The 27,559-nt window shown below is 47.0% G+C and overlaps 2 protein-coding genes across 7 annotated transcripts; one reads left to right on the top strand and one right to left on the bottom strand.

Annotated features, from left to right (window-relative positions):
* Nucleotides 1–7,592, top strand: LOC133514445 (alpha-2,8-sialyltransferase 8E-like). Of its 3 annotated transcripts, none has more exons than XM_061846153.1 (6): nucleotides 1–391; nucleotides 3,714–3,788; nucleotides 3,872–3,946; nucleotides 4,409–4,553; nucleotides 4,935–5,140; nucleotides 5,217–7,592. In XM_061846153.1, the coding sequence occupies exons 1-6, from the start codon at nucleotides 303–305 to the stop codon at nucleotides 5,686–5,688; spliced, it is 1,062 nt and encodes a 353-aa protein (XP_061702137.1). In that variant the 5' UTR covers nucleotides 1–302; the 3' UTR covers nucleotides 5,689–7,592. The 3 variants fall into 3 exon arrangements, with proteins under 3 accessions (XP_061702137.1, XP_061702138.1, XP_061702139.1); XM_061846154.1 differs by having other exon boundaries at nucleotides 4,935–5,047; XM_061846155.1 differs by lacking the exons at nucleotides 3,714–3,788; nucleotides 3,872–3,946.
* Nucleotides 7,469–27,559, bottom strand: gjc1 (gap junction protein gamma 1). Of its 4 annotated transcripts, none has more exons than XM_061846148.1 (2): nucleotides 27,307–27,559; nucleotides 7,469–15,285 (listed from the first exon to the last, which is right to left on the bottom strand). In XM_061846148.1, exon 2 carries the CDS (start codon nucleotides 15,229–15,231, stop codon nucleotides 13,783–13,785), a length of 1,449 nt encoding a protein of 482 aa, XP_061702132.1. In that variant the 5' UTR covers nucleotides 15,232–15,285; nucleotides 27,307–27,559; the 3' UTR covers nucleotides 7,469–13,782. The 4 variants fall into 4 exon arrangements, with proteins under 4 accessions (XP_061702132.1, XP_061702134.1, XP_061702135.1 ...); XM_061846150.1 differs by having other exon boundaries at nucleotides 27,298–27,316; XM_061846151.1 differs by lacking the exon at nucleotides 27,307–27,559 and adding an exon at nucleotides 21,949–21,990.

Genomic DNA, 27,559 nt, shown 5'->3' on the forward strand with positions numbered 1-27,559 from the left:
AAGCAGAAGCTTTTTAGCTTTGGGGACGACGCTCAGGATTATAATGTTTTTTTTCTCTCTTTTTGAGCAAGGAAGGCATGACGAAGATGGACTGCGCATGGAAAGTTAGACGTGGGGGAGTTTGGTTTGGAGGTGTGGTAGACTAGAGAGAGAGAGAGAGAGAGAGAGAGAGAGAGGGAGGGCCGGGAGGTGCAGCTGAGCCTCAAGATAAGGAAATATGACAGCCCACGGACAGCGGGCCAGACAAGGTGCGCTCGGCGAGGCTTCCGCCAGCTGAAACGGGAGCGAGACCGCGAACCGGCATGGCCTCCGGCGGATCCTTTATGATCACGCTGCTCTGCGTGGGCAGCCTGCTGTCCACCATCACCTGGTACATGATCGACGACGAGAGGTGCGTTTGTCACCGCTTTAATTCGGTTTTTAGAATTGGCGAAGCGGGGTCACCGGGTAGCCCCACTCCCAGCGCCGCACGAGGAGACCGCAGGCCTCGTTGTAAAAATGGCGGGCTTTTAATCAGACCTGCTTCGGTGTCGCTGTGGGATTTTTGTCACTTTTGTGCACGGCGTGGGTGGAGATGAGCGAAATGACAGTGAGCAAGTGAGTCACCCCAAAAATGACTGGTAGCCCTTCGCGTGAACGTTTCATAAAGCTCGGCGACCCGTCCTTCAGAATCCCGGCGAACTCCTGATTCATACCTGTACGATTGTTGATCTGTTGTCAAGGTCGCGGGGCACGAGCTTACGCCAGAGCGGCAAACAAAACCGTCCCAAATTGCTGGACCGCTTATACCGTACGGATTTTCATCCAACTGTCCCGGTTCTAGAAAGATTTTTACTCCAACTGCCTCAATGATCTTATCACGGCTTGAACGGACTGCTCCGGCAACAAAAACCAAATCGGTTTTAAACAGGGCTGCATGGTGGGTCAGCTGGTAAAGCGTTGGCCTCACATTTCTGAGGTCCCGCGTTCAATCCCGGCCCCGCCTGTGTGGGTTTTCCTCCCACATCCCAAAAACAACATGCAACATTATTTGGACACTCTAAAATTGCCCCTAGGTGTGATTGTGAGTGCGACTGTTTGTCTCGATGTGCCCTGCGATTGGCTGGCAACCAGTTCAGGGTAGGCTCCAGCGTGACCCTTGTGAGGATAAGCGGCAAAGAAAATGGATGGATGGATGGGTTTTAAACAGATTTCTAGTCCAACCGTCTTAATCTTGTCACTCACAGTCTGGTTAGACCTAGAAAGTAAACGCAGTCGAGGTTCTAAAAATATTTTGGAATAACTTTCCTTTGATGAGATCATCATGGTCTGAAAAGGCATAAGAAATCTAAATCAATCTTTAGAGGTTCGTTATCCTTAATCACCAGATGAGCCCTCAAAAAAAAAAAGAAAAAATTGTAAAGTCATTGTCGAGATGAGTAACGCAAATATTCTTGGTCCAACGGTCCTTTGAGCAGTTTATCATTGTCCGAGCAAACAGGTCGGACCAATCAATGAAGCTCATCTTGTCATTTTTTTTTTGTTCTCTCTCGCTTGGCAACGGATGATATATGACGGGAGTTAACTTGTCACCTACTCTTTGTATACGTGTGACAACAAAAAAATGTTTTTACTTCAATGGCGTTGTTTGATTAGTCCGAAAAAACTGGTTTGGCAGAGAGAATTAACCCATCTTGTCAGTTTTTTTTTTTTTTTTTTTTCCCCTCCCCTCCTTTGTCATTTGTCTCGCTCCCCATCGAACGATCTGTTAGAAGTTAACTTGTCACCTCAAGTTATTGCACACGTGAAATCTGAAAATGATTTTCCCAGGCAACTGTCGTTTGTTTCGTCGATCAAAGTCCGAAAACAAAACTGCTCAGACCAACAAAGTAAAATCATCCAGTTCGGTTTGTCCTTTTTATCGTGGAAAGACACCCCCCCCCCCCCCCCCCATGGTCCACTGGGACGTTCATCTTTCGCAGTCACAAGATGTAACAATGTCGCAAGCCGTCTAAAAACAAACGTGCCACCACAGGGCTGTGGGAAAAGCAAATCTCCTCAGATTCGAACGATATGACTGCGGTGGAAGGAATCTGCAGAATCCATCATGCGCGCTCAACCCTTTTGAAATTGTTTTTACTCGGGAGACGCTTCGGCTGCCACTGTCAAAAGAAGAGAAGAGAAGAAAAGAATGGATGTTTATGTTGCGTAAATTCAGAACGATAAACATCTTTCGGATAGCTTTAGAATTTATTTTTCCTCATACCTTCACAAGTTTTTTTTTTTTTCCTCAGAACTTCATGCATTGGTTTTTTTTCCCTCACAGGTTTACGACCTCGTCTCTAAACTTTTATGATTTTTTTTTTCTCATGAGCACATTTTTTTGCCTGACCTTAAGACTCGCCCCCCAAAAAAAATATTTTAAGATTTTATCTTAAATTTTATGACTAGTCAAATTTTGCTCCCTACCCCACAACTTTTTTCTCATCATGACATGTATAAGAAATATATATATTTAATTTATTTATTTGTTTATTTTATATTATTCATAATTTAGAGTGTCCAATTAATGTTGCGTGTTTTTGGGATGTGAGAGGAAACTGGAGTGCCCGGAGAAAACCTACACAGGCATGGGGAGAACATGCAAACTCTACACAGGCGGGGCCGGGATCGAACCCAGTTCATCAGAACTGTGAGGCCAACGCTTTCCAGCTGATCCACTGTGCTGCTACACACATTATATATATATATATATATATATATATATATATATATATATATATATATTATATATATATATATAGTAGTTTTTTTCTCTTTTTTGTTTTAGCCAAACTTAATCTATTTTTTTCATTATTATTTTAGTAGACTACCCCATTTTTATTTATTTTATTTTACGACTTTTCTCTTGATTATATATGTGTTTTTCTCTTTTTTGTTTTAGCCAAACTTAATCTATTTACTAATTTAATTTAATCTATCTACCCCATATTTATTTATTTTATTATTTTACAACTTTTCTCTTAATATTCTGACTGACTATTGGTTGTTGCATTTTTTTTCACTATTAGAACTTTTTCTCCTATTTTTATGCTTTTTTTTTTCCCCCTCACAGCTTCACCTTTTTTTCTTGGAACTTAACCTTTTTTTTGTAACATCACAGCATTTAATTTTTTCTTACATTTTTTTCCCCACGCATTACTGCAAATGACATTTTTTTTCTCTCTCTCTCCTGACTTTTTCTGAACACAAAAGCTAAAAGTTGCATCACATCATCATTCGCACTTTACCGGACTCATTATCGCCTTTCGATAAATCTTAAAGTGCAAACCGCGATTCCAATGAAGTTGCAACATTCTGTTGAAATGAATAAATAAATAAAAAAATACAAGGATTTGCAACTCATAACCTGTCTTGCGACAAACAAGAAGATAGATTGAATTCAATCCAATCGAGCAGAAGGAAAACAAACAAGTCTTTGCACAGTGCATTAATCTAATATTGGCTTACTTAGCACAATAAGTGCGCTATCGGGTGACCTGAACGGCGTATTGTACGATAATCAAAGCGGGAAGCGATGCGTGTTAAACACGAGCGAAACCGGGGCGACGCGATTAGGCTTGTTCCATCGATACTTTATGATTAAAAAGCAAAGGTCGATACAGTGCATGTATTTTAGAAGTAGATTATTGTTATTTCAATGAATAAGGTAAAAAAAGTGTGTTTTTCCCCAGCTCGGTGACCGCTCACAAGCCGCCCCCCCAGAAGAAAAGTCCCTCTCAGCCCTCTGCGCTTTGTAAAGGTTGCAGGTGAGCGAGTGGCTGCTTTCTCTTCGCTTGCCGTTCACCTTTTTTTTTTTTTGACAAACTTTATCCGCGTCGTTGGGTCGCAGGGAACTGATTGACGACGTGCTGAAGCGGCATTCAGAAAAGTGGAAGAAGAACGACGACAACCACCGAACATTTACGTAAGGAAAAGTGCGAGGAGGTGGAGTTGCTAAATGTGCGAACAAAGCTGACGCGCAAAGCAGGCCAATGTAAACATCCATCCATCCATCCGTTTTCTTTGCCGCTTATCCTCACAAGGGTCGCGGGAAGTGCCGGAGCCTATCCCACCTGTCGACGGGCAGGAGGCGGGGTACACCCTGAACTGGTCGCCAGCCAATCGCAGGCCACATAGAGACAAACGACCAATCGCACTCACAATCACACCTCGGGGCAATTTAGAGTGTCCAATTAATGTAGGAAACCGGAGTAGCCGGAGAAAACCCACACAGGCACGGGGAGGACATGCAAACTCCACACAGGCGGGTCCGGGATCGAACCCGGGTCCTCAGAACTGTGCGGCCGACGCTTCACCAGCTGACCCGCCGTGCCGGCTAAACGTAAACAAGCAAAATTTAAAAAAAAAATGTTTGCCGGTCCCGCAGGTCCAACCTGAGCCGCTCGTGCCGAGGGTACGACAGCGCCATCGTCACGCAGGCCAACACCCCGGTGGGGACCAAGATTCAGTACGATGGAGAAAAGGGGAGGATATTGCAGGTGACGCCGGCCATCTTCAAAACCTTCATCAAGGTATTACGATGATATATTCACAGAATATTTTCATACGCATTTTGCCGTTGTGGCGCTGATGAGTCAAAACAGGTTTTGGCTCATAGAATAAAATGGAATCAAGTTTATTGCGCAATTAGTATGAAGCGCACATCCTGCGCAGCTGGTTAGTCGCCAGGAAGCCCAAACTGAGCGGGAGGCCATTGTTCGTTACACAAAAACACAGTCGCGGTTTGTCGAGAGGAAAAATGGCCACGTAGCAACTTGGCTGAACTATCACGAAGATGCACAAATGCAAGTAGAAACAAAAGAAAGTAAAGAGCAACATTTAGCTCGAGTTGACATAAGGGCACCACTGAGAATGCCGCGAATGGCTTCATTCGCGGGTCGGCTTCCTTCCAGGAGCATCCGTTCTCCAACCGGACGTTCGACACGTGCTCGGTGGTCGGCAACGGCGGCATCCTGATGGACAGCGGCTGCGGAAAGACGATCGACTCGGCGCAGTTCGTCATCAGGTGCAACCTGCCGCCTTTGAACGACGAGTACGGCAAGCACGTGGGCGTCCGGACCGATCTGGTCACGGCCAACCCCAGCATCCTCAAGGATAAGTGAGCACAGGAAGCAGTCTTTTAAAACACGGCCACCGGACCCAAAGTCCTACCGTCTTCTTTGGCGTCCCCGCAGATACGAGAGTCTGGTGGGACGACGGCGGAGCTTTGCGGAGAGACTCCAGAGCTACGGGAAGTCCCTGATCCTCCTCCCCGCGTTCTCCTACTTCTTCAACACGGGGCTGTCCATGCGGGCGGTCTATACCATGGACGACTTTGCCAGCCCCGCTCAGGGCGTCTTCTTCAACCCAGACTACCTGCGCAACCTGTCCCGGTTCTGGAACGCCAACGGCCTCAAGTCCCGCCGGCTCAGCACGGGCATCATGATGGCCAGCATGGCACTGGAGGCGTGCTCCACCGTGCACCTGTACGGTTTCTGGCCCTTCAGCAACCACCCGCACGGACTCTACCCGCTCACCAATCATTACTACGACGACAAGCCGGTGAACGCCAGGTTCCACGCCATGCCCGTGGAATTTGACCTGCTGCTCAAGCTGCACAGCCAGGGCGTGCTCAGGCTTCACCTCGGGGATTGTCCGGCCCACTAGAAGATCGGACGCACTTGAACTGGGCGGCCGGCGAAGGGAAGACATGACACTGAAGACTTTTTAAACCTTTAAAAATTATTTATTGCTGTGCGTCATCCAGCTCGGGTCTGGAATAGTTTTTGATGGTTTATTTATTTTTTTTTTTTTAAAGCCATTCCGAGGCCTTGGAGGCGGTTCACGCTGGGCCTTTTGTCACTCTGCTGTCATTTTTTTTTTTCTTGATTCCACACTCCGGAAAATTTACAAACGAGTCAAGTCTGCGGATGCCAAAGCAGCGAAATCCGGCGGTCGATATTCGGGATTCGATTTCCAATCTTTGCGCGGCTCGTTTTTGCGACTGAGCCTTAAGGCCAGCGACAACCGTTCTGGTCTCGGTCTTGCGGTCTGAAGGAGAAAAGGTACGTCTAAGGAATGTCAGGTTCCAGGACTGGGGTCACAAAAGATGATTCAAAATCCTCGTTGGTGTTCCTCTTCCGAGTAATCCGAAACGCAGATTGTCAGCACCTCTTTCAGGTCTCCCGGAAAAACCTAAATTCTGGGATCTTTGTCGTCACGGCCATCTTGATGCCATCTGCCAAACGGGTCCCCTCGATCAACACTTGTGAGCTTGGCAGAGAAGAAGCAAAATGCCAGGTCCGGTGGGTAGATCTGTTCTTCCAGCAAGGAGCTGCCGTTTCTCTCCAATTGTTGAAACCAAAGGGACGGCATCACTTTGTACATGTGCCCACACAGAAGGGGAGAAAACTCCCGCTTTGGAGTTGGGATCTTTCGGGTCACCAGTCCCGGAACTTTTCCCACACCCCTTGAACGCATCCTGTTACTACGAAAATGAAAAATGACAACTTTATCCTGGCCACGTTAATTTTGTCTCAAGTGACACAAATGCTATTTTTGTAATTGACACGTGACACGATGATGTTATTTTCATAATTTAGCAACTTTCTCTTTTCCATGTCAACATGCCGACTTTTTTATTGCAATGTTCAATTTGTAATTTATGGAATATTCCGCCAAACTTTACCACTTTTAATTTGGGTACGACTCTTTACGCATTTATTTTTTTATTCAAAATTTTGGACTTTCTCCACTTTTTTTTTATATCAATCATTTAGATTTAGATTTTTTTTAAATCCTAACATTCAAACTTTGAAGGACCACTTCAACTTTTTGACGCTACCTTATTTTTACGTGAATTTTTCTTGAGTTTTTGGGGGGTTTTTTTCCGACAACATCCTTCCTGTCCTCATCAGGACGTTACAATGTACATATTTTCTACCACTAATTTGCAAAGAAAAGCCTGAAAAGTGGTACAATACTTGATTTTCTTTTTTAAAAAATCCAAATACAGTACTGGCGGCACGGTGGGAAAGCGTTGGCCTCACAGTTCTGAGGTCACGGATTCGATCCCGGACCTGCCTCTGTGGAGTTTGCGTGTTCTCTCCGTCCCTGCTTTGGTTTCCAGGTACTCCGTTTTTCTCCAAAAACAACTCTAAATTGCCCCTAGGTGTGATTGTGAGTGCGGCTGTTTGTCTCGATGTGCCCTGCGATTGGGTGGGGACCAGTCCAGGGTGTAACCCCGCCTCCTGCCCGCTGACAGCTGGGATAGGATCCAGCACTCCCGGCCACCTTCGTGAGGATAAGCGGCTAGGAAAATTGATGGATGGATGAATACAGTACTCAGTTGACATAACTGTGAATCAAGGACTATGGTTGAGAATTTTTGGGGTTTTATTTTTCTTAACATTGTACGGTTGCTGTCGTTCTTTGTGTCTGTCACAGATTGTTTTTTTTTTTTTTTTTTTAATAAGCTGATAATACTCACGCAAACACGCACCCACTTGCACAGACACTGGAGATACTTGTAAGGACTCTTTAATAAGCAATAAAATCAACCGGAATACTGACATGTGTTGACGTGCACGTTAACTGAAGAAAGAAAAAGACATTTTGTTTTCTTGCAGGCAAAAAAATTAACGCCTGTGCACACAATATGAACGTTTTTGTACCTGATTAGTGACAGAGGAAAAAAATATCTATTTGTCTCAAAATGTGTTGAAAAGTGTCATCATAAAACATTTGCTGTCTATGTTTTAATAGTCAGAACTCCCTTACTTTTTTTTTATAAATCAGTTAACTGTTGGGGGTGGCACAGCTGGTAAAGGGTCGGCCTCACAGTTCTGAGTACCCGGGTTCGATCCCACCCCCGCCTGTGTGGAGTTTGGATGTTCTCCCCCTGCCTGCCTGCGTGGGTTTCCACCGGGTGGGCACTCCGGTTTCCTCACACATCTCAAAAACATGCAACATTAATTTGACACTCTATATTGCCCCTCGGTGTGATTGCGAGTGCGATTGGTCGTTTGTCTCTATGTGCCCTGCGATTGGCTGGCGACCAGTTCAGGGTGTACCCCGCCTCCTGCCCGTTGACAGCCGGGATAGCCTCCAGCACTCGCCGGGACCCTCGTGAGGATAAGCAGCAAAGAAAATGGAAGGAAGGAAGTCAACCATTGTATCATATGTCCAAATGATATTGCAATAATGTCAAATTATTCTCAAACTACACAAAAAAAACCTGTTTTTCTGCTCCAGAAATTGTTTTCAATCCACGTTGCAAATTTTAACACAACTTTTTGTCATATTTTCAATTTTAAGAACAGAACTCAATTAGGACAGTAAAATGTAACAAACAAACAAAAACAAGAAGTCCAACCAACAAGTTTTCTTTGGCACTTTCCGTTTATTTTTCTTATGAAATTATGTCTTTTAACATGCATGTTAAACATAGCCATTACAGAATGTAGATTAAAAAAAAACTTTGGAAGTAAATTGATTGACATATTTTACAAAGGGCAGAGGAAAAAGAAAATGGAAAAAAAAACTTTGCAGCAATGACAAACCCATCATATTTTATTTTATTTTATTTTTTCGAAAAAGGGAAATAAAGCAGTCGGGCCCCCACAAAGGCGCAAAATCATTACAAGATAAGCATGCGAGCTTATCGTTTGGTGCCTCTCCCGTCTCGTCATATTTTTGTTGCCTTTCATACATTTGTGGCGGCGGGGGGACGTCCCAACAGGCGCGGGACCTGAAATACTGTACTTGGGCGAACGGAAGTGAAGCATAAATTTCAGCACGGGCGGGGCCAAAGCGGGCATCCTGACGGCGAAATATTGCGCTCGTTTTCACGAGTACGGAACTGGAAAATGGCAACGGCGATCGTAGAACCTTGCACGCCCCCTTAAAATTTGCATAAAATTTTGACACCACTCTGCAATTTCTCATTGGCCATTTTCCCATTAGCATTAGCATTAACATAGCTGCTCCTGTTTAATTTTCTGCACGGGTCTTGAGACTTTTTCCAAGACACCTCCACAGCAATTTTGTGTCAATTTAGTGAAACTGGCAGCAAAGTTTTGTTTTTCTTTTTTTTTCAAACTTTCCAAGAGGCGCTACTGAGTGACTTTTTTCAAGTTTGTGACCACCCCTCAAATTCACGGAATGAGAATTCGGGCGTGTTCACGGCCACCTTGAATTGGAAGAAAACGAATCAGCAGCGATTCCAAGAAGGCTTTTTTTTTTTTTTCTTCATCGCGGATCCTTAAAATGCTCATCAAAAATCAAAAAACAGGATAGACAAAAAAAAAAAAAAATTGGAATTTAACATGGCTCATATACTGTACCTGTTTTTTTCGGGCCCTTGTCCGAGTTCATCAAAGTACAAGTGCTAACGACAATTTGCTACTTCAATCAAACATGGTCCCATCCATCCATTTTCTTTGCCGCTTATCCTCACCAGGGTCCCGGGGAGCTGTGAACTTGCAGGATGCGGGGCACACCCTGAACTGGTCGCCGGCCAATCGCAGTGCACATGGAGACAGACGACAGTCGCACTCACAATCACACCTAGGGACAATTCAGAGTGTCCAATTATTGTTGCATGCTTTTTGGGATGTGGGAGGAAACCGGAGTGCCCACCCGGTGGAAACCCACCCAGGCACGGGGAGGACATGCAAACTCCACACAGGCGGGGCCGGGATCCAACCCGGGACCTCAGAACTGTGAGGCCAAAGCTTTACCATCTGATCCACCGTCCCGTTTCTGAATAACTCGACTCGACAAATGAACTAGTTAACTGACAGCAAAGTTGCTTGCTAACTAGCTCCTGTAACTCTTGGCTTAATCCAAAACAGGACAAGTACATAGTAAAAAAAACAAACAAAAATTTGGGGGCCAACACTTTACCAGCTGATCCATCGTGTCGTCCAAACATGGTCCCCTTCCTGTAAAAATTTCATCTATGGGTCCGTAAATATGCCCACAAAATTGCTCAATCTGGTGTTGGGAGCTGATTTCCTCCCCCCCAAAAAACTTTCCAGGGGGCGCTACTCTGTGTGTTCCAAAATACATCGAATGGGTAAATTTTTTACTTAGTGGTTGTCCCAAAAGCAGCGAAAAACAAATTGTAACCATTCCAACTGGACTTTTTTCATGGCGAATCTTCAAAATGACCCATCTTTCACACCCACATTACATATATATAGGGGTCAAAGTGCAAGCCCTGGGATTTGCCCTAAACGGCCGCTTCAGACTAAAATGTATCGCTTCCAGTTCAGTTTTGTTCACAGGTCTGTTAATAACTAACTGTTATTGATAACTGTTTTCTAAATTTCAAACTACAGAGAAGACTCTGGCGAATTTGTATCCTTAAAAAAAAATCATGTATATAAAAGGAGGCTTCCAAATCGTAGAAAATGACAGCCGCGAGCGTGTCCACGTAAACCGAAACCGTCAACCAAATGCCGTCGCTTTCTAAATTGCACTCGTAGGCGACCACGCCAGCTGACTAACTGACAGTTTTTGGGGTTAAGGCATCGCTAGCTAGCTATAGCTAACTGCACACAGATGAAGGCGCTCAAGTGTGTGGGGGGAGGGGCAAATCATGCCAGGCTCCCCAATGTGTCGTGCAGCGCCGTTTTAGCCATACCCCCCTCCCCAAAAAAAGGAAAACTGAAATGGTGAAGAACACTTCAACACTAACTGAGTACTACATACTACATAAAATTAACTAACGATGTATAGAGCTTGTGCACCTACGTCATAAAATCACGTGACTCTTGTTTACGTCGCCATGTTGCCGGTCAAGTTAAGCATTGCTCAATGCTGAGTCGGTTGGAGATGACACGGAAATATGCCTTGCAGCAGGACGCCCAGAGTCTTGTCCGATACCGTCAGACATTTAGAAGGTGAAAAAAAAACAAAGGTACGTGGAAAAATTAGATAAACGTGGCACAGAGGACCCGTATTTAATGCCGAAATTGACGTTTTCGGCGATAAGAAAATGGACCGTTAATTCACTTCCGATTGTCTTGGACAACTGGATCTACGCATGGATCTGGTGAGTAAGTCGTCGAGATTTACACGGAAAAGATTGAATCCGTATAAACGTCTGGACGCGTACGAATACTTTGTTTCTGGATCTGTTCTCATCAGGAATAAATCCCACATAGCGACGGTTTTGACGGCTCGTGAACGCGGAAGCGTCTTCGGCCACACGTTAACCTTTGCCGGAATCCATCGATCTTTTCGGCTCGTATTCAATACAAATAGTACCAATTTTTAAATAAATGACAAATGGTTTTACACAAACTAGCATTCATTAACTATGGTTGAAAAAAAAAAAAAAGACGACGGGTTGACGGCCCGTGAACGCGGAAATGTTTGGCCACACGTTAATCTTTGCCAGAATCAATCAATCTTTTCAGCTAGTATTCAATACAAATATTTAGCTAAACGACCCCTGGTTTTACACAAACTCGCATTCATTAACTATGATTGAAATAAAAAAAAAAAAGAGGACGGAGTCGTCCCCACGGAACGTACACGGACGCGATTGCGGCCACACTTAACCTCCGTAAAACTCTGCGACAAACGCACTGTTCTCAAATGAGCCAGGTTAACATTACAAATACTTTTTGGTAATTTGAGATTGAGAAGAATAATTCTGACCTGAAATGAAGCCATCGCTACACGGGAATGTGTGTATTTTGGTTGGGCACCATCCATCACGTTTAATTGCCGAAATATGTCGATATTTTCTAGTCTTTTCATCTGGTATTCCATGGAATGACCGCTTTGAATATCTGCCTCGTCTCTTGTGACAACCGACAGCACAACAGGTCTTGATTATTTTAAATATTCTCTTCCGGGTCAATGTCGAGCAGCTCTGTTTGACAGGCAATATGGCGGTGTGGAAAATGGTGATGTCACGTGCACTCGCTCTCTTATAAGTGTGGAAGCAACTCTGTGGATTCACTTCACAGGGCCTTTCAGACTTTTTCACACATCCTGTCACGACATTAAATGTCAATTGGCGACACTGACATCTGTGTCTATTTTTTTTTTTTAATTCAGGGTGCTACCAGATGATTTTGATTTTGACATTGGCCAGTTTTCACCCTCCCCCCTCTCCCCAAAAAAAGGGCAACTCACCCTGCACATTTCCGGGCGGACTTGAACGCGCTTTCTTCGCCGAAGGGTGTAAACCCTCACCTGCATCCCGGCATTCCCGCCTGTTGTTTTTGCTCTATTGAAAGCGCCGCGCGTCGTCGCCGCCTCGGCACGCGCGAGCCTTTCACGCTCGGCCGACTCCCCCCGGCCTCCGTCTCGGCTGCGCAAACGCCAGCCCGTTTGGGGGCATTCTGACGGGTCTCCCCCCACTGAAGTTTTTGTTTTGTTTTGTTTGTCTTACTCTATTGTACCCAACCTTGCTACCTAGCTAAACCGGCGTGGCCCCACATAGTTGCAAAATTCCATTTTCTCTCTTTACATTTTATAAAAATAGAGATTTTTTTTAAAAAATAATTGAAAGGCAACTAAAAAAACACAATGACCATAAATACCCACATTGTTAATTCCAATTGAAAACCGTTTCTGCTCCATTTTTTTTTGTGTGTTAGTATACAAAAAGGGGGTTGGGAGTCATATTTGTCATATTTCTGTATAAAAAGAGACCCCTGCTTTTTGTTTCCGCCGTTAATTCAAATCCAAACATCGACATAAATTGTAGAAAAAGAAAGACAGGTGACTTGTACAAAAGAGTACTCCGACGCTTGAAATCTTGGCACTGACAGTTCACACAAAACAGTGTTTGGTCTCATTGTAGGCTTGTTTTTGTTGTTGTTGTTTTTTTGTTTTTAAGCTGTTGTTGTTTTTGTTTTAAATGGCTTTAACCCCTCAGAGTTTCACATGACCTCGGACCGACGGGAAGACTTCACATCCGCCGCGGATGCAGGGGGGGGGGGGGGGGCGTTGCAATGAGCGCAACCTTCGACAGGGGGCAGTCAGCTGCCAGGAGTGAGAGAACGGAAAAGTATGCACCATGTTTGGGGACATATGAGAAAGGGAGGGAGGGGGGGGGGAGAAAAGGTAGCGTTCATTTTGAAATAGACGAACACACACGAGACGTGAACACAGTTTGATTCCGTACGGGAGGGGAGACGGGACACCGATCCTCTCACGTCACAGGGAAAAAGTCGCCGGCCTTGGTTTTATTGCTTTTTCTTTTTTTTTTTTTTTTAACTTGGCGACACCACTTCGATCCTAAATCGAAGCGGATCGAGATCCGGTTTGTGCGTTCTCACTGGACGATTTCACCTTCCAAAAGGTAGAAAACGAGGACGAACTGGGGGGGGGGGTGAGACACACGAACATTTGACAGCGACAAGCCCGGACGACAAAAAAAAAAAGCATCTCCTGGGTCGTCTCGCGAAGAATAAACATCTCGTCCAGCTTGCGGGACTCTGGAAGGCAGGCCTTCTCAAACCTTTTGGGGCCGGGGGACCCCCTGCAGGGAACACGTCTTTCCAAAGAGCCACTCAAAATCCAATCAGCAATTAAGAAGAACGACCATGCGTCAAAAGTCAAATTTCAACTTTCATTCGAGGAAACAACTTTGTTCTTTCGCACATCCAAAAAAAAAATGAAACCGTCACGTCTCTCCCGGAGGGGATCCCCGGGAACCCAAAAGGTTTAAGAATCCCCCGCTCAAAGGCACAGGCGGTGTTCAGTCTGGCTCTGCACGCCGCGCACTCATCCGGGTTAAATCCATACCGAGGGTTTTCCCTCGCCCGATTTGCTGCTGCTGCTGTTGCTGCTGCTGCCCCCGCCGCTGCTCCCGCCCCCCTTGCCGTGCTTGAGTCTGTGCTTGCGCTCCTTGTGAGGCTGAGTCTGGATAATGTTGCTCTGGGGCTTGTCGTCCCGGCCGTCTCCGAGCTGCTCCTCGGCTCGGTGCTGCTGGCTGTAGGCCTGGATGGCGGCCTCCAGCTGTTCGTGGGCCTGCTGAATCATGTCCTTGTTGAGGGCCACGCGGGCCTCGCCCCCGGTGGGGAAGTTGTCTTCGTTGCTGCCAAACTGCTGCTGCTCCTCCTGGGCGATGTTGGCCCGGTTCTGCTTGCACGCCATCTTGGCGTTGCTCAGGTCGGTGTAGGGCATCTGCTCCGGTTTCACCACGATGTTGTAGCCGGGCGGCGCGGACGGGGTGTTCCAGGAGAACGGGTAGCCGACGTAGTCGGCGGGCCCGTCGCCGCCCACGCCGCCTTCGGAACCCGCCTCCGGTCCCGCGCCCCCGACCGAGCCCTCGCCGCCGACGCTGGCGCCCAGCAAGCCCAGCTGGTACTCGTCGTCCGGCGGCGGGCAGCGGCGACGGCGGAGAATGTCGCAGATGGAGCCGATGCCCAAGTGGAGCATCTCCCAGACGTTGAGCGTCAGGCAGAGGACCGTGACGCCGTACATGATGCGCAGGAAGATGGTTTTCTCCGTGGGCCGCGACACGAAGCAGTCCACGCTGTGGGGGCAAGGCTTCCCCGAACACACAAACACCGGCATCACGCGGAAGCCGTACAGCAAGTACTGACCCGTGAGGAAGCCCGCCTCCAGAACCGTGCGGCTCACCAGCTGCAGGACGTAGACCCGCATCAGCCCCTCGTCTCGGATGCGCGTGCGCCCGTCGTGCCGGATCTTGGGTCTGGGCGTGGGCTGCAGCGGATCGCGGGGCCTCTTGGGAGGCTCGATCTCCGGGACCTCGTAGATCATGGGATCGTCCTCGTGATGATCCTCCTCGGTCTCCTCGATGCCCCGGTGCTGCCGCGCCCCGAAGCAGATCTTCCTGGGCTTCCTGTGCGTGTAGCCCCCGCCTCCGGTGTTCCTCACCGCGGCGGCACCGGCTCCCCCCTTGGCTTCGTCCAGCCGTGCGATCTTATTGACCGCGTAGCCCATGTACATGAGGGACGGCATGGCCACCAGAATGATCTGGAAGACCCAAAAGCGGACGTGCGAGAGCGGGGCGAAGGCGTCGTAGCAGACGTTCTCGCAGCCCGGCTGCCCCGAGTTGCAGACGAACTTGCTCTGCTCGTCGTAGTAGATCGACTCCCCGCCGACGGCCGTGAGGACGATCCGGAAGACGATGAGCACGGTGAGCCACAGCTTCCCCACGAAGGTGGAGTGGTTGTGGATCTCCTCCAGCAGCCGCGTGAGGAAGCTCCAGCTCATGGTGTCGCTGGACAGTGGGGCAGACAGTGTCCCTCTCTCACCTGCTCACAGACTCTGGGGTGGGGGGGATTGGAGAGAAAAAAGGAGAGCGGCATTAGCGCGCAAGATCCGAACCGTCCGTCCGTTTTCCATCGGGAAATATGGAAATGCACGTAACACAAATTTTCAGGAACCCGGCAACGTGGAACACAGAAGAAAGACATCCAGTTTATGGACTTGCCAAAAGAACCACAGGACGCAGCGTCTGCTCGTTCTAGCGCGCGGCAACATTTGCGCGAGAAAAAACAAACGCACACCTCCGAACAATAACAAGATGGCCGACCTAACGCCAAAGCCTCTCAAAATCACTGAAGCCGACGTTACCGTGACAAGCAAAAAGACGCTGATGCGCTTCACACCGGCGGCTCTTGATCAATCAAAAATTGAAAATTCAAATCGTTTCATTGGGGTTAAAAGACACTGGTGTCCAAGTCGAGGCCCGGGGGCCAGGTCCGGCCCGCCAGATCATTTCATTTCCAGTGCCTTGTCTGTTTTGTTTTAAAGTTGCTGCTTCGGAGCCTCCTGCGCTCAGCTAGCTCGCGTCGGCCATTGTCGTGGATTTTAAGCGTGGAACAGATTCTGGATGATTGCCATCTTGTTTCTCATCACGCTCGGTGTAGTTTTCCGGTTCCTCTTCCCCTTTCCGAGGAACTGAGATGTGGCCCGCAATGAAAATGAGTTTGACTCCCCCTGATTTAAGAGGTCCAGGGTGGTGACATCGTAATTCCGCCATTAAAAGCAAAGTCGTCCCCCCCCCCCCCACCGACTGCGCCGCAACCTTAATTTGATCTGTTGCTCCTCGCAGCATAAACAGGCCGCATGGAGAGCTCAGTGTCACTTTGAGGCTGCTGTCAAGTTGCCTCTTAAGGGAATTAAACACTGCCGGAAAGAGGATATGAGTATTAAAAAAAAAAAAAAAACACCATTGAGCTGCGGCATGAAGGAGACGAAATAATCCAAATAGGGAATTTTGCTATCACCGCACAGACACACACGCACACACTTCCTCTTTCTTTGGAGGAAATAAATCCTCTTAGCGAGCCTTCTTCTGTATGAGGTGCAGTTTTCAGGGTTGTATTAGTTTGAGAGGTACCCGTCATTGCGCTGTTCTAAGCACCTGCCTGGAAAGAACGCCACACGTCGACTATGTAGGTTACTTCCCGGCTGCGGGGGGCTCTCGATTTTCCGAACCGGCCGGATCGGCAGGTGGCCGACGCAAACAATCCAATCTGCGGCCTGACACGCAAAGACCGGCGGCCCTCCCTTGGGGGTTGGCTTTGCCGCAGGACTTTTCTTTCCCCGACGGTGCGCGGTTCGTTGTCGGCGCCAATCCCGAGGAAAATCCCCGCCTGAATGGCAAAAAGGGTTTCCGGGATCCGCATCCGTCGCCGAAGCGCGAAGGTCCGACCTTAAAGCATCAACTTTGGGGAACTGATGTTAGTTTTGTAATAACACGGTCACGATATGTCTGTATTGCATCATTTTGTTAACATAATTTCATTTTTTTTTCTCTTGCAAACATATTTCTGATCAGCATCATCACATTCAGATTTTGGCTATTCGTAGTCCTGCCTGAGCCCCCCCCCCCCTGCAAATACCCGGTTTCCACATTCAATCAATTTGACCCGTTTCCACGCCAGAGCTCTGCAATTTCCCACATTTCTGGGATCCGGCATCAGCCGACGCGCTCTGTCTTATGTCCTCGCTCGCAGCCCGGATGGAGGAGGCGGCGGCGGCGGCGAGGGGATGTTTTTCAAGAATGCTCGCGACGGTAGCGTGCGCATCCATCACCGTGACCGTATAAGGACACGGCCGGGACGCCGCTGGAAGGAACATGTCAGGAATCGTTTACGTGTGCCGCTCCCCCGGCTCGCGCTGCGATGACCCGCTACAAGTCGTGAGTCGTCAGGCGCGCAGAAAAATGCGCACACACGCGGCGAGGCCATAATGCTCAGTCATTGTCTTTACGTAACTTCTTTGTGTTGTCCCTTTGACTGCGGGCCGCAAAAGGTTAAACGACTGTTTTGATGGGCCGGATGCTTCGCGCACAGAGTGACTATTTGGATCGACGGAATGGCGCGTTGATGTCTTTTAAAATGGACGCGTTTTCAAATTATGCAAATCCCCCCCCATCCGCTGTCACATTTGAAACAGTGACGGACGGCCACAGTCGGCGATCTATTGCCGACCGTGATCTGTGTCGTTTGAACACGTTTTCCAAAAGGTCACAATTCTCTTCTCATGAATAAAAAAAAATGGATTTCTCCAGCGTTCATCGGTAATGCTTGACGATGAGAACGCGACTTTATCAGTTAGTTATTAGCCCGTCGTGTTGTGGCGACGCTAATGTGATGGTAACGTAGATACATTGCACAGTTATTTTATAATTATCTTATAAAAGGTAGAATTAAAGTTTGCATGTTCTCCCCGTGTCTGCGTGGGTTTTCTCCAGGCACTCCAGTTTCGTCCCGCATCCCAAAAACAGGCAACATTAATTGGACACTCTAAATTGCCCCTCGGTGTGATTGTGAGTGCAGCCGTTTGTCTCGATGTGCCCTGCGATTGGGTGGCCACCAGTTCAGGGTGTACCCCACCTCCTACCCGTTGACAACTGGGATAGGCTCCAGCACTCCCTGTGACCCTCGTGAGGATAAGTGGTGAAGAAAATGGATGGTTGGATAAATTGCCCCTAGGTGTGATTCTGAGTACGGCTTTTTGTCTCTATGTGCTCTGCGATTGGCTGGCGACTAGTTCAGGGTGTTCTCCTACCCGTTGACAACTGGGATAGGCTCAAGCATTCCCCGCGACCCTCGTGAGGATAAACGGCTAAGAAAATGGCTGGATGAATCTCCATATGAACATAATGGTGTACAGTAATTGAGCACTACAATGTGCAATTTGAAGTATGGTTTTTGGTGCAATGGACGCTAGCGGTTAGCCCATTTAACTCGGGTGAGCATCTCGACTCGGGAGTCGTGCTTGCGTGACTTTTCTACGGGTATTCTGGCTTCATCCCATATTAAAAAGGAAAAAAATGCACGTTTGCTTCAGTAAAAACTAAATGGGGAGTCACCAACTTTTATGAAACTGCAAGGTACTACTTGGGTACGGATTAATGCGAAGGGCTACGACCTCGCTACACACTTCAGAAATAACATTTCTCAATTTGTCCAATTATTTGTGGTTCGGAAGCTCATCGGGCTGAACAATTAACACGTTCACTGCCATTGACGGCTTTATACGTCAAAAATCCACGTTAACCGGGAAGACTGGCAGTCAATTAAATGCTCTTCCACTAAATGGCGGAAGGTGCAATTAACCTGTGTATTAACCTGTAGACTCATATAACAAAATAATAACTTTGTATTTAACAAAACAGATCCAGATGTCTTATTGAGTACGCAGACTGTCATTTCATTCTACTTATTTTCTATGGCATTTTTATCTTGTTGTTGTATTGTGGCATTTTTCTCATGTAAAATTATGCGGCTCCGTTCCATAAAATGCCGCCGAGTGCATAAAGCACACCAGGAGGTGTCATAGCACCTCCTGACCAAAGGGGGTGCTCCGTCCAGTCACGCTCGCCCGCCGTTCCGAACACTTCATTCAACCTGGCATTTTGCTTTCACATCCGATTTGTGTCCACGGGAGCTCGTGGGAGCAGTCGGGGGCCAAAGAAGCTGACTCAGCGTGTCAGGTTAGCGGCGGCGTGAGTCAGCAACACAACAGTAACGCAACAGAACAACGAGCGCGTTAATCTTATAGCAACGTGAACATCGATTTGGTGGACTTTGTGTCACAAAGGTTTGATGGGCACGCCGGTCGTCGCCAGGCCGGCGTAGCCACAAAAGAGGCGTAAAATGGAGGTACGGAGTCACCATGACGACGCAGAGGGGGGAAGATGAGCTCGTTTACGGGCCGTCGGGTAGGCAAGAACTGGTTCTGATCGCAGCGTGACGCCAAACCCTGATTTTGTCAAAGGTGCGTGATGTTTTATTTTGGGGGTGTTACGGTCCTCTTGCATTGGGGCAGCTCGCAACCAAATACACAATACGCAGGTGTGGCGAAAACACAAACGAAAATCAAAGAATGCCGTGTGAAGCTCATTACTGCCACCTACAGGTTTGGAGTCTCGTCCGGTACAATTTACTTTTTGGTCAAACAAGTCCGATGGACGTGTTTTAGGATAATTTAGCCCGAATTTTTATTTTACTATTAAAGTATTTCATGTTTTGTATATGGAAATTTGTAAAATACAACACAGGGATTTTTAAAAAAATCATGATTTGCTTTGTGCGTTTAAAACAAAAACAAAAACAAAAGCTTGTTGCCTGTAAATTATTTGTTAAATATTTGATCTGCCTGCCAGGTTCTATTACATGCAGATGCGTGTACATATATGAATGCACGCTATTATCGCAAATAGACGGGCGGCAGAGGGGCAGCGAGGATAATGAATACGGTGCAAATTTTTTATTTGATTTTTTTTTTTTTTTAAAGCTCTAATGAGACCGTGTCAGGCTTAGCGGCTTCATTAGCCTCCGCTTGAACTTGACTCGGTCATACAAAGCGTATGCGACAAAACCATCTTTAATAAGCTATTAGGAACAACAATTTGTTCCCGTTCAAATGCTTTCGTGGCCGCTTCGTGCGCACTCTCGCCGGACACATCACTAATCTAATGTCGTAAAGGATTTTATTGTATGTCTTCATAAAGATAATAATGGACACAATGTTTATTGTTATAGTTTACGTCGATTGCGGCACGCTGGGAGTCATTTCTAATTTATTTCATACTTTGCTGATAATAGTTGACTCTTACAAACTAGATATTACAGCATATCTCAAGATGGCCCCGACTCATTATTCATCACATAATTATCATCTCACTGCGGCGCTCCGCTGTTGGCGTGACAACGCTTTAAAACGATTTCTGTTCTGGTCGACGATTTAGTACAAACACCTCTAAAGTCAAAATGCATTCCATATGTTTGCATAAACTATCCATCCATCCATGTTCTTAGCCGCCTATCCTCACAAGGGTCGTGGGGAGTGGCAGAGCCTATCCCAGCTGTCAACGGGCAGGAGGTCAGGTACACCCTGAACTGGTCGCCAGCCAATCTGGGGACAATTTAGAGTTTCCAATTAATGTTGCATGTTTTTGGGATGTGAGAGGAAACTGGAGTGCCCGGAGAAAACCCACGTAGGCACGGGGAGAACATGCAAACTCCACACAGGTGGGGCCGGGATTTGAACTATGAAACCAACGCTCTAACCAATCTTTCACTGTGCCGCCTCATATAAATCAATCAGAATAAATTACATTACATTTAGATAAAATCATCCATCCATCCATTTTCTTTTGCCGCTTATCCTCACCAGGGTCACAGGGAGTGCTGGAGCCTATCCCAGCTGTGATCGGACAGGAGGCAGAGGACACCCTGAACTGGTTGCCACCCAATCACAGGGCACATAGAGACAAACAGCTGCACTCACAATCACACCTAGGGGCAATTTTGAGCGTCCAATTCATGTTGCATGTTTTTTGGGGGGATGTGGGAGGAAACCGGAGTGCCTGGAGCAAACCCACGCACGCACCGACGAGGAGGAGATGCAAACTCCACACAGGTGGGGCCGGGATTTGAACCCGGGTCCTCAGAAGTGTGATACCAACGCTCTAACTAACTTTTCACCGTGCCACCTGATATAAATCGATGATTATCTAAATTAAATTACATTGAATTTCAATAAAATCTGTAAAATTAAAGAAATTCAAATCCTTTAAAAGATTCACATTTTGCCACTGATGTAGTCTGAACACAAATAAAAAAATTAAAGTAAAAAAAACCCCCTGCCTTGGCAAAAAACAATAATGCTTGCTTATGATTAAAACTGTGATTCAAAGAGGTTTTCATTTAACAGCATGTTTACATTATTTTGTTAAAATCCGCAGAACTACACTCCAAGACCAAGTCGTGGGTAGGATTTCTCTCTTAAAGTATTCATACACTTAAACACCAATGTCGTTACTGGACACATTGTACCTTTTCCAGAGCGCCCCCCCCCCCAAAAAAAAAGAAAAGATACAAGTTTCCCAAAACGGGGAAATGAAAGAAAAAGAAAATCAAATGCCTAAAAGTACAACCATGCACTTTTTCCTGCCAAACATCAAGTTGAACTGCTTCAAGTTGGTCTGGGAAAATAGAAAAAAAAAATTGAAAAACATCCACAGAGGATAACCATCTCTATTTTCCTCCCCCTTTTAAGCGCGTACAGACATATCTAAATACTTTGAGTTATCAGCGGCGATCATGATTACACATCCATTAACCCTCATCAGCCGCGGCGGACGAAAAAAAAAAAAAAGGACGATAATGGGATGGAAATTCATCAGCGTAGCAAACGGAATTTGGCCCACGAGTGGGAAAACCCGCATGACAAAAGAAAACGTCCACTTTTCTAAAGAGATGAGGACGCCGCACGTGTGGAGGAAAGTAAGGAAAGTCAAAGTTGCCTCATTAACGCTGTCCGAAGGCGACGCGCCTCCGTATGTTGCTGGGTGGGGGTGTGTAGGGGGAAGTAGGGGGGGGGGGGCAGCATCTGCGTCTTGGACTCCACCAGACACGACATGAAAAAGTTCTCCACGAGCAGGAAGAAAAAGCAAAGCGGCGTACTCACTCACTCACTCCTTACTCCTCCTCCTCTTCTTTGCACCCCCGCCATCCTTCACCCTTGACCTCAAAGCGGCGATCCGTCCGTTAGCGGTGCGCCCGCCCGACCGCGAGCTCCTCCGGTTGTGCGAAAGGAGGCAGAGCGTCTTGTGGCGCTCGACAATGGACCCTCGCTTACCCCATCACCCCCCACGCCCCCACCCAGTGCAAAGTGGGTCAGGGCTGCGGGCGGCGGAGGCGGGATGGGCGAGGACGGTCGGTGGTGGAGGTCAGGCACGTGTGCACGCGTTTTCGGGGACGGGTGCTCAAGGCCTCCCAAAGTGCACTTTTTTCCCCAATTTATTCATACCACTAAGACAAAAATAATTCAGTTCAAAAAAGGCGTGTCACGATCAAATCTTGTTCAAAATGATTATCCTATAGATTTCAGTCCTTCGCTATTAGCGTTAGCATGTTGCAATACCATTTCCATCCATCCATTTTCTTTGCCGCTTATGATCCACAGGTTAATTGCACCTTCCGCCATTTAGTGGAAGAGCATTTAATTGACTGCCAGTCTTCCCGGTTAACGTGGATTTTTGACGTATAAAGCCGTCAATGGCAGTGAACGTGTCGATTGTTCAACCCCATGAGCTTTCTAACCACAAATAATTGGACAAATTGAGCAATTTTATTTCAGAAGGGTGTAGCTAGGTTGTAGCCGTGCGCATCAATCTGTACCTAAGTAGTACCTCGCAGTTTCAAAAAAGGTTGGTGACTCCTGATTTAGTTTTTACTGAAGCAAATGTGCATTTTTTTTCCTTTTTAATATGGGATGAAGCCAGAATGCCCGTAGAACAGCCACGCAAGGACAACCCCTGAGTCAAGATGTTAACCCGAGTTAAATAGGCTAACCGCTAGCATCCATTGTACCAAAAATTGCACACTGTAGTGCCCAATTATTGTACACCATTAGGTTCACATGGAGAATCCATCCATCCATACATTTTCTTTGCCGCTTATCCTCACGGGGGTCACGGGGAGCGCATTGCAGCTGTCAATGGGCAGGAGGCGGGGTACACCCTGAACTGGTTGCCAGGCAATCGAGGAAACCGGAGTGCTCGGAGAAAACCCACGCGGGCGCGGGAAGAACATGCGAACTCCACACAGGCGGGGCCGGGATCGAACCCGGGACCTCAGAACTGTGAGGCTAACGCTTTACCAGCTGAGCCCACCGTGCTGCTGCAATACCAGTTTAGGTTGATAAATGCTAAGTACTGTTACGTTCACTCATGGTGTCCTAAAAAAATCGCTAACCGACGGTCCTCTGGCAAGTTTATCATTGACCCAACACTGCGTCCGTCTGCAATAAATGTCCGTGTGAAACATTGGTTCCGGGCACAACTTTTTTTTTTCTTTCTTATCCCTAATTCAAATAAAATTTTAATTCATTGAAAAATGTCCTCGCACAGCTCTGGAACTCGCGAACGAGCAGAGGAAGTCGAATCGGTGGCTGCGAGATCGTGAACGTTTCCATGAAGATTAGCGCGCGGTGCTACGGATGCGGCGCCTGCTGCTTTTCCTTTTCCGCAAAGTGTCACGTCAGGACACCAGTTGGAAAAGTACCCAGAAAGGCACTTCTTGACTTAAACGCTTTATGTCAAGCGTCAAGTCCAGCGAGCGCTAACCCATAATCCCCCCCTTCCTCACTTTCTCCTTCCCCGCCGCTCATCGACCGCTAATCACGCCGAGCCGCGAACAATGCGAGATGTTCGTTTGATTTTGCTCTAAATCCACCGGTGGCTCAAATGAGGGCGGCCCCGCTATCTCTCGCCCGGCTCCTTTATTTGCGCCTTTCGCACATCCCGGCCGGGGGGGGGGGCAATCCTCTTTAACTTCATCCGGTGTCACTCAGAGTCCACGGGTGCAATTTGGAAGGGGGGCGGAGGGGGGACTTTGGGGTCCGTGTGAAGCCGGGGAAGATGATTCGGTTCTCAGATTTCACGTTTGTGATATACGTCTGCGGAGTAATAACCTCGCGTAATCTGATGGCCCGGCGTCCTTTTGATGTGACTCGGGCTCAATCTGCTTTAACGGCCTGATGGGGCGAACACTTTTCATTTGCGGCAAATGATGAAAGACGTACTAATCGAATTTTATCTCTTCATAAAAAAATATAAATATTAAAATCACTGTTTCAAATGTCACATGTCTCTGCTCCACCGACCCGAGACAACTTCCTTGTGTGTTGTTTAAATACTTGGCCAATAAAGCCGATTCTGAATATTTTTTTTCTCTTTCTTTCAAGTTCACCGCCGCCAACACTGCGTGTTTTAAAAACGTCGAGAAAAAACATATTTTATTTGCATTTTGACTTGCCGCCCGCTGCGGCGCAAATGCAATTTCTCGCTCCCGACGCATCACAACTCAAAGTTCACCAAAAGTTTTCCTCGCAGACGAACGCACGGTAGCCATACGGCACGCTTTAATTTGTATTTTGATTTCCATATTTTTAAAAAACCCACTTGTATAGATACGATATTTCATATTTGTGATACATTCAACATTAAAAATTGTGAATTGCTGCCTTGTCTTGGGTTGTTTTCATTGTGTGGAACAATGAATTTCATCTATCTATCTATCTATCTATCTATCTATCTATCTATCTATCTATCTATCTATCGCATCCACCGGTGTCAAACTCGAGGCCCGGGGGCCAGATCATGATTTTATGTGGCCCGTGGTGGTGATTTTTGAGACAATCTGTTCTAAATTTCTCAAGTCATATATCATACATGATTACATTTAGACGTTAAATTAGCATTTTTGTGTAACCAAACATGAACAATGGTTGAAAAACACATCGGCATCGTGTTCTGATTCCAAAACTATTTCAGAATTTTTGTAAGGTCGAGGCGATTAAAGAGTTTGATGGTTTCACGTGCGTGCCCACACGCGAGTACGACCTTTGCCTTTGGTCGCAGCTTTTGCGTTTTCTTCATATTATTCCCGTTCGGTTTTGCTCCGCCCACGTCCAACAGTTGGGGTGCCCGACACCTGGGTTGCCTCCGCTGGGTTGAGGCACACCCGGATGCGCAACTGGCGCCCGTCCCGTGTCTTTCCGCGGGCCCGTTAGCGTGCTAATAATAGCCGGCAACTGAAACGGAGGCCCCGTTCACCTTGATGACTCGGCACGGACGAGGATTAGCGACGACTCCGTTCGAGGCGGATATAATCGTTCCGAATGTGCATTATTAGCGGCTGCCGCCGTTTCCCCGGCATATGGGGGGGTTTAAGTGGGATTAGCGCGCGCGTGTTTGAATTTGCATTGCTTTTTTTGGGGGTGGGGTGGGGGTGGGGGGCTGGCTTTGCATTTTTCACGACGCGCCACGTGTTTATTAGCCATCCTCGTTTACGGCGTTGTGTTTATGGCGCCGCTAATTGCGGCGCACTGCAAACAATGGAAATGAGATTGCCGATGATAAAAATGTTGAGGCGAGTTCATTTGTGCTGCGCTCTTGGAGATAACTCGCATTATTTATTTTTTTTTTTTTTTGCACTGGGAGTGTACGCGTTCGGTAAAAATAAAATACAAAGGGAGCTTGGAGCTAAAATGGGCGTAGACGAGCGTTGGGAGGCTAGCAATGGACGCGTATTCCGGTTATGATGTCATCAAATGATGCCATTTTATAGAAAGTTTAATTTGACGTGTGACTCAATGTAGTTTCTTACAAAAAAGGTTTTTGTCCTTGTAAATTCCTTGGGAAAATATCATCAAGGTCATGTTTAAACTTGAAAGTGTACTGACACTGTTATCACGCAGTTTTGTTTTGTTTTTAAAAAAAGGCCCTTGCTACAGTGCTTACAATTACAATATTTTAATAAATCCTTGCAAGAACTACACACAGCCTCGTTTCTATTTTACATATCATCCGTGCATTGCGTTTAAGGAGCTGCATTAAAAGTTGGAATTTGCATGCTCATGCATTGTTAGCGGGCCTTGGATATGCGCATGTTTGTGCAGTTGTTATGCTAATGCGAGCTTTACATTTTTCCTGCCGAACACACACACACGTACACACAGGACAAAAAAAAATTCCAGTGGAGGCGGCACGGTCGACTCGAGCTGCTGGTAAAGTGATGGCCTCACAGTTCTGTGGTCCTGGGTTCGATCCCGGCATCGCTTATGTGGAGTTTGCACGTTCTCCCCGTGCCTGTGTGGGTTTTCTCCGGGTGGGCGCTCCGGTTTCCTCCCACATCCCAAAAAACATGCGACATTAATTGGACACTCTAAATTACCCCTAGGTGTGATTGCGAGTGCGACTGGTGCCCTGTGATTGGCTGGCAACCAGTTCAGGGTGTACCCCGCCTCCTGCCCGTCGACAGCCTGGATAGCCTCCAGCCCGCCCCGCGACCCTCGTGAGGATAAGCGGCTAAGAAAAGGGACGGATGGAAATTCCGGTGGAAAATTCCCCATTCCAAAAAGCAAAAGGGGCGCGTGGCGTGCCGCGTTCACTGACCGCCCCCCCCCCCCCCCTACCGTGTGCCGGCGAGAGACTTCACTAACCCACTTATGCAGCTGCATTTGCATCCCGGGAATTGAAGCGAAAGATTTAAATGGCATCGGTCTTGCTATTAAAGCAAAGCAAAAAAAAAAAAAAAAAAAAAAGGCATCAGCCAAACAGGGAGGGGCAGCTCACTCTCGGGGTGCACGTGCGTGTGTGTTTTTGCAGCAGCAGAAGCAGCTGCAGTTCTCCGCCTCGATCCACACTGTGGGGGCCATTCTGCTGTCTAAACGAGCGATGATGACAGATGACTTAGCGGATTGTTACACGGGACGCAGACACGCGCTCGCCGCACATGCACACAAAGGCGGTGTGGTGTGAAACGCAAAGCCACGCCCCCCTTGCCCTTTCCAGCGAACCGGTTCCGAACAGCCGAAGCTCCGCGCGGGCGGGCCAGAGGGCGCTTTAGGGGTGGACTCCGATATTTGAGGTCGGAAATCGCCGTTGTCAGAAAAAAATACAATTTAAAAAAAAATATATATATATATATAATATATATATATATATATATATATATATATATATATATATATATAGTTGAATTCTGTTCTCATATTTTGTTTTATTTTAGAAACTAGTTATGTGGTATTGGGGGGGTTCACGTGATTCACTCCCACCAATAAGGTGTAAGGGCGCGCTTCTTTTCTGTTCTGTGTCATTATGGGATGTATGGTGATACCGGAAACACTGTCACTCAGTTTGTCTATGGCATAAGTAAATATATCCATATACATAAAGAAAGACACTAACTATGGGAGAGCCTGGAAGTACAAATGCAAACATTTGAGAACAAGGAAAATCTTAGCTTTTACAGGTCTTACACACGCAGTCCATTCCACGGGCCGGTCCGGCACTTCTATCCGGCGGCCAATTCCACGTGACCGCAACCACAGGCTTGCTCGGGTGCTACAATGATGGCGACGAGCCAGAGTGAATGTTGCTATTGACACTGGAAAACCGAACACACATAGCAAACGATTTTCGACTTTTGAGTGTTCAAATACATCACGGACTTTGGTTCTTATTCTGGTTTTGCTCAACAAAATTGCTAACACGATGAATGAAAGACGTTGA

The sequence above is a fragment of the Syngnathoides biaculeatus genome, chromosome 16 (genome assembly GCF_019802595.1).
Source record: "Syngnathoides biaculeatus isolate LvHL_M chromosome 16, ASM1980259v1, whole genome shotgun sequence".
Classification (NCBI taxonomy): domain Eukaryota; kingdom Metazoa; phylum Chordata; class Actinopteri; order Syngnathiformes; family Syngnathidae; genus Syngnathoides; species Syngnathoides biaculeatus.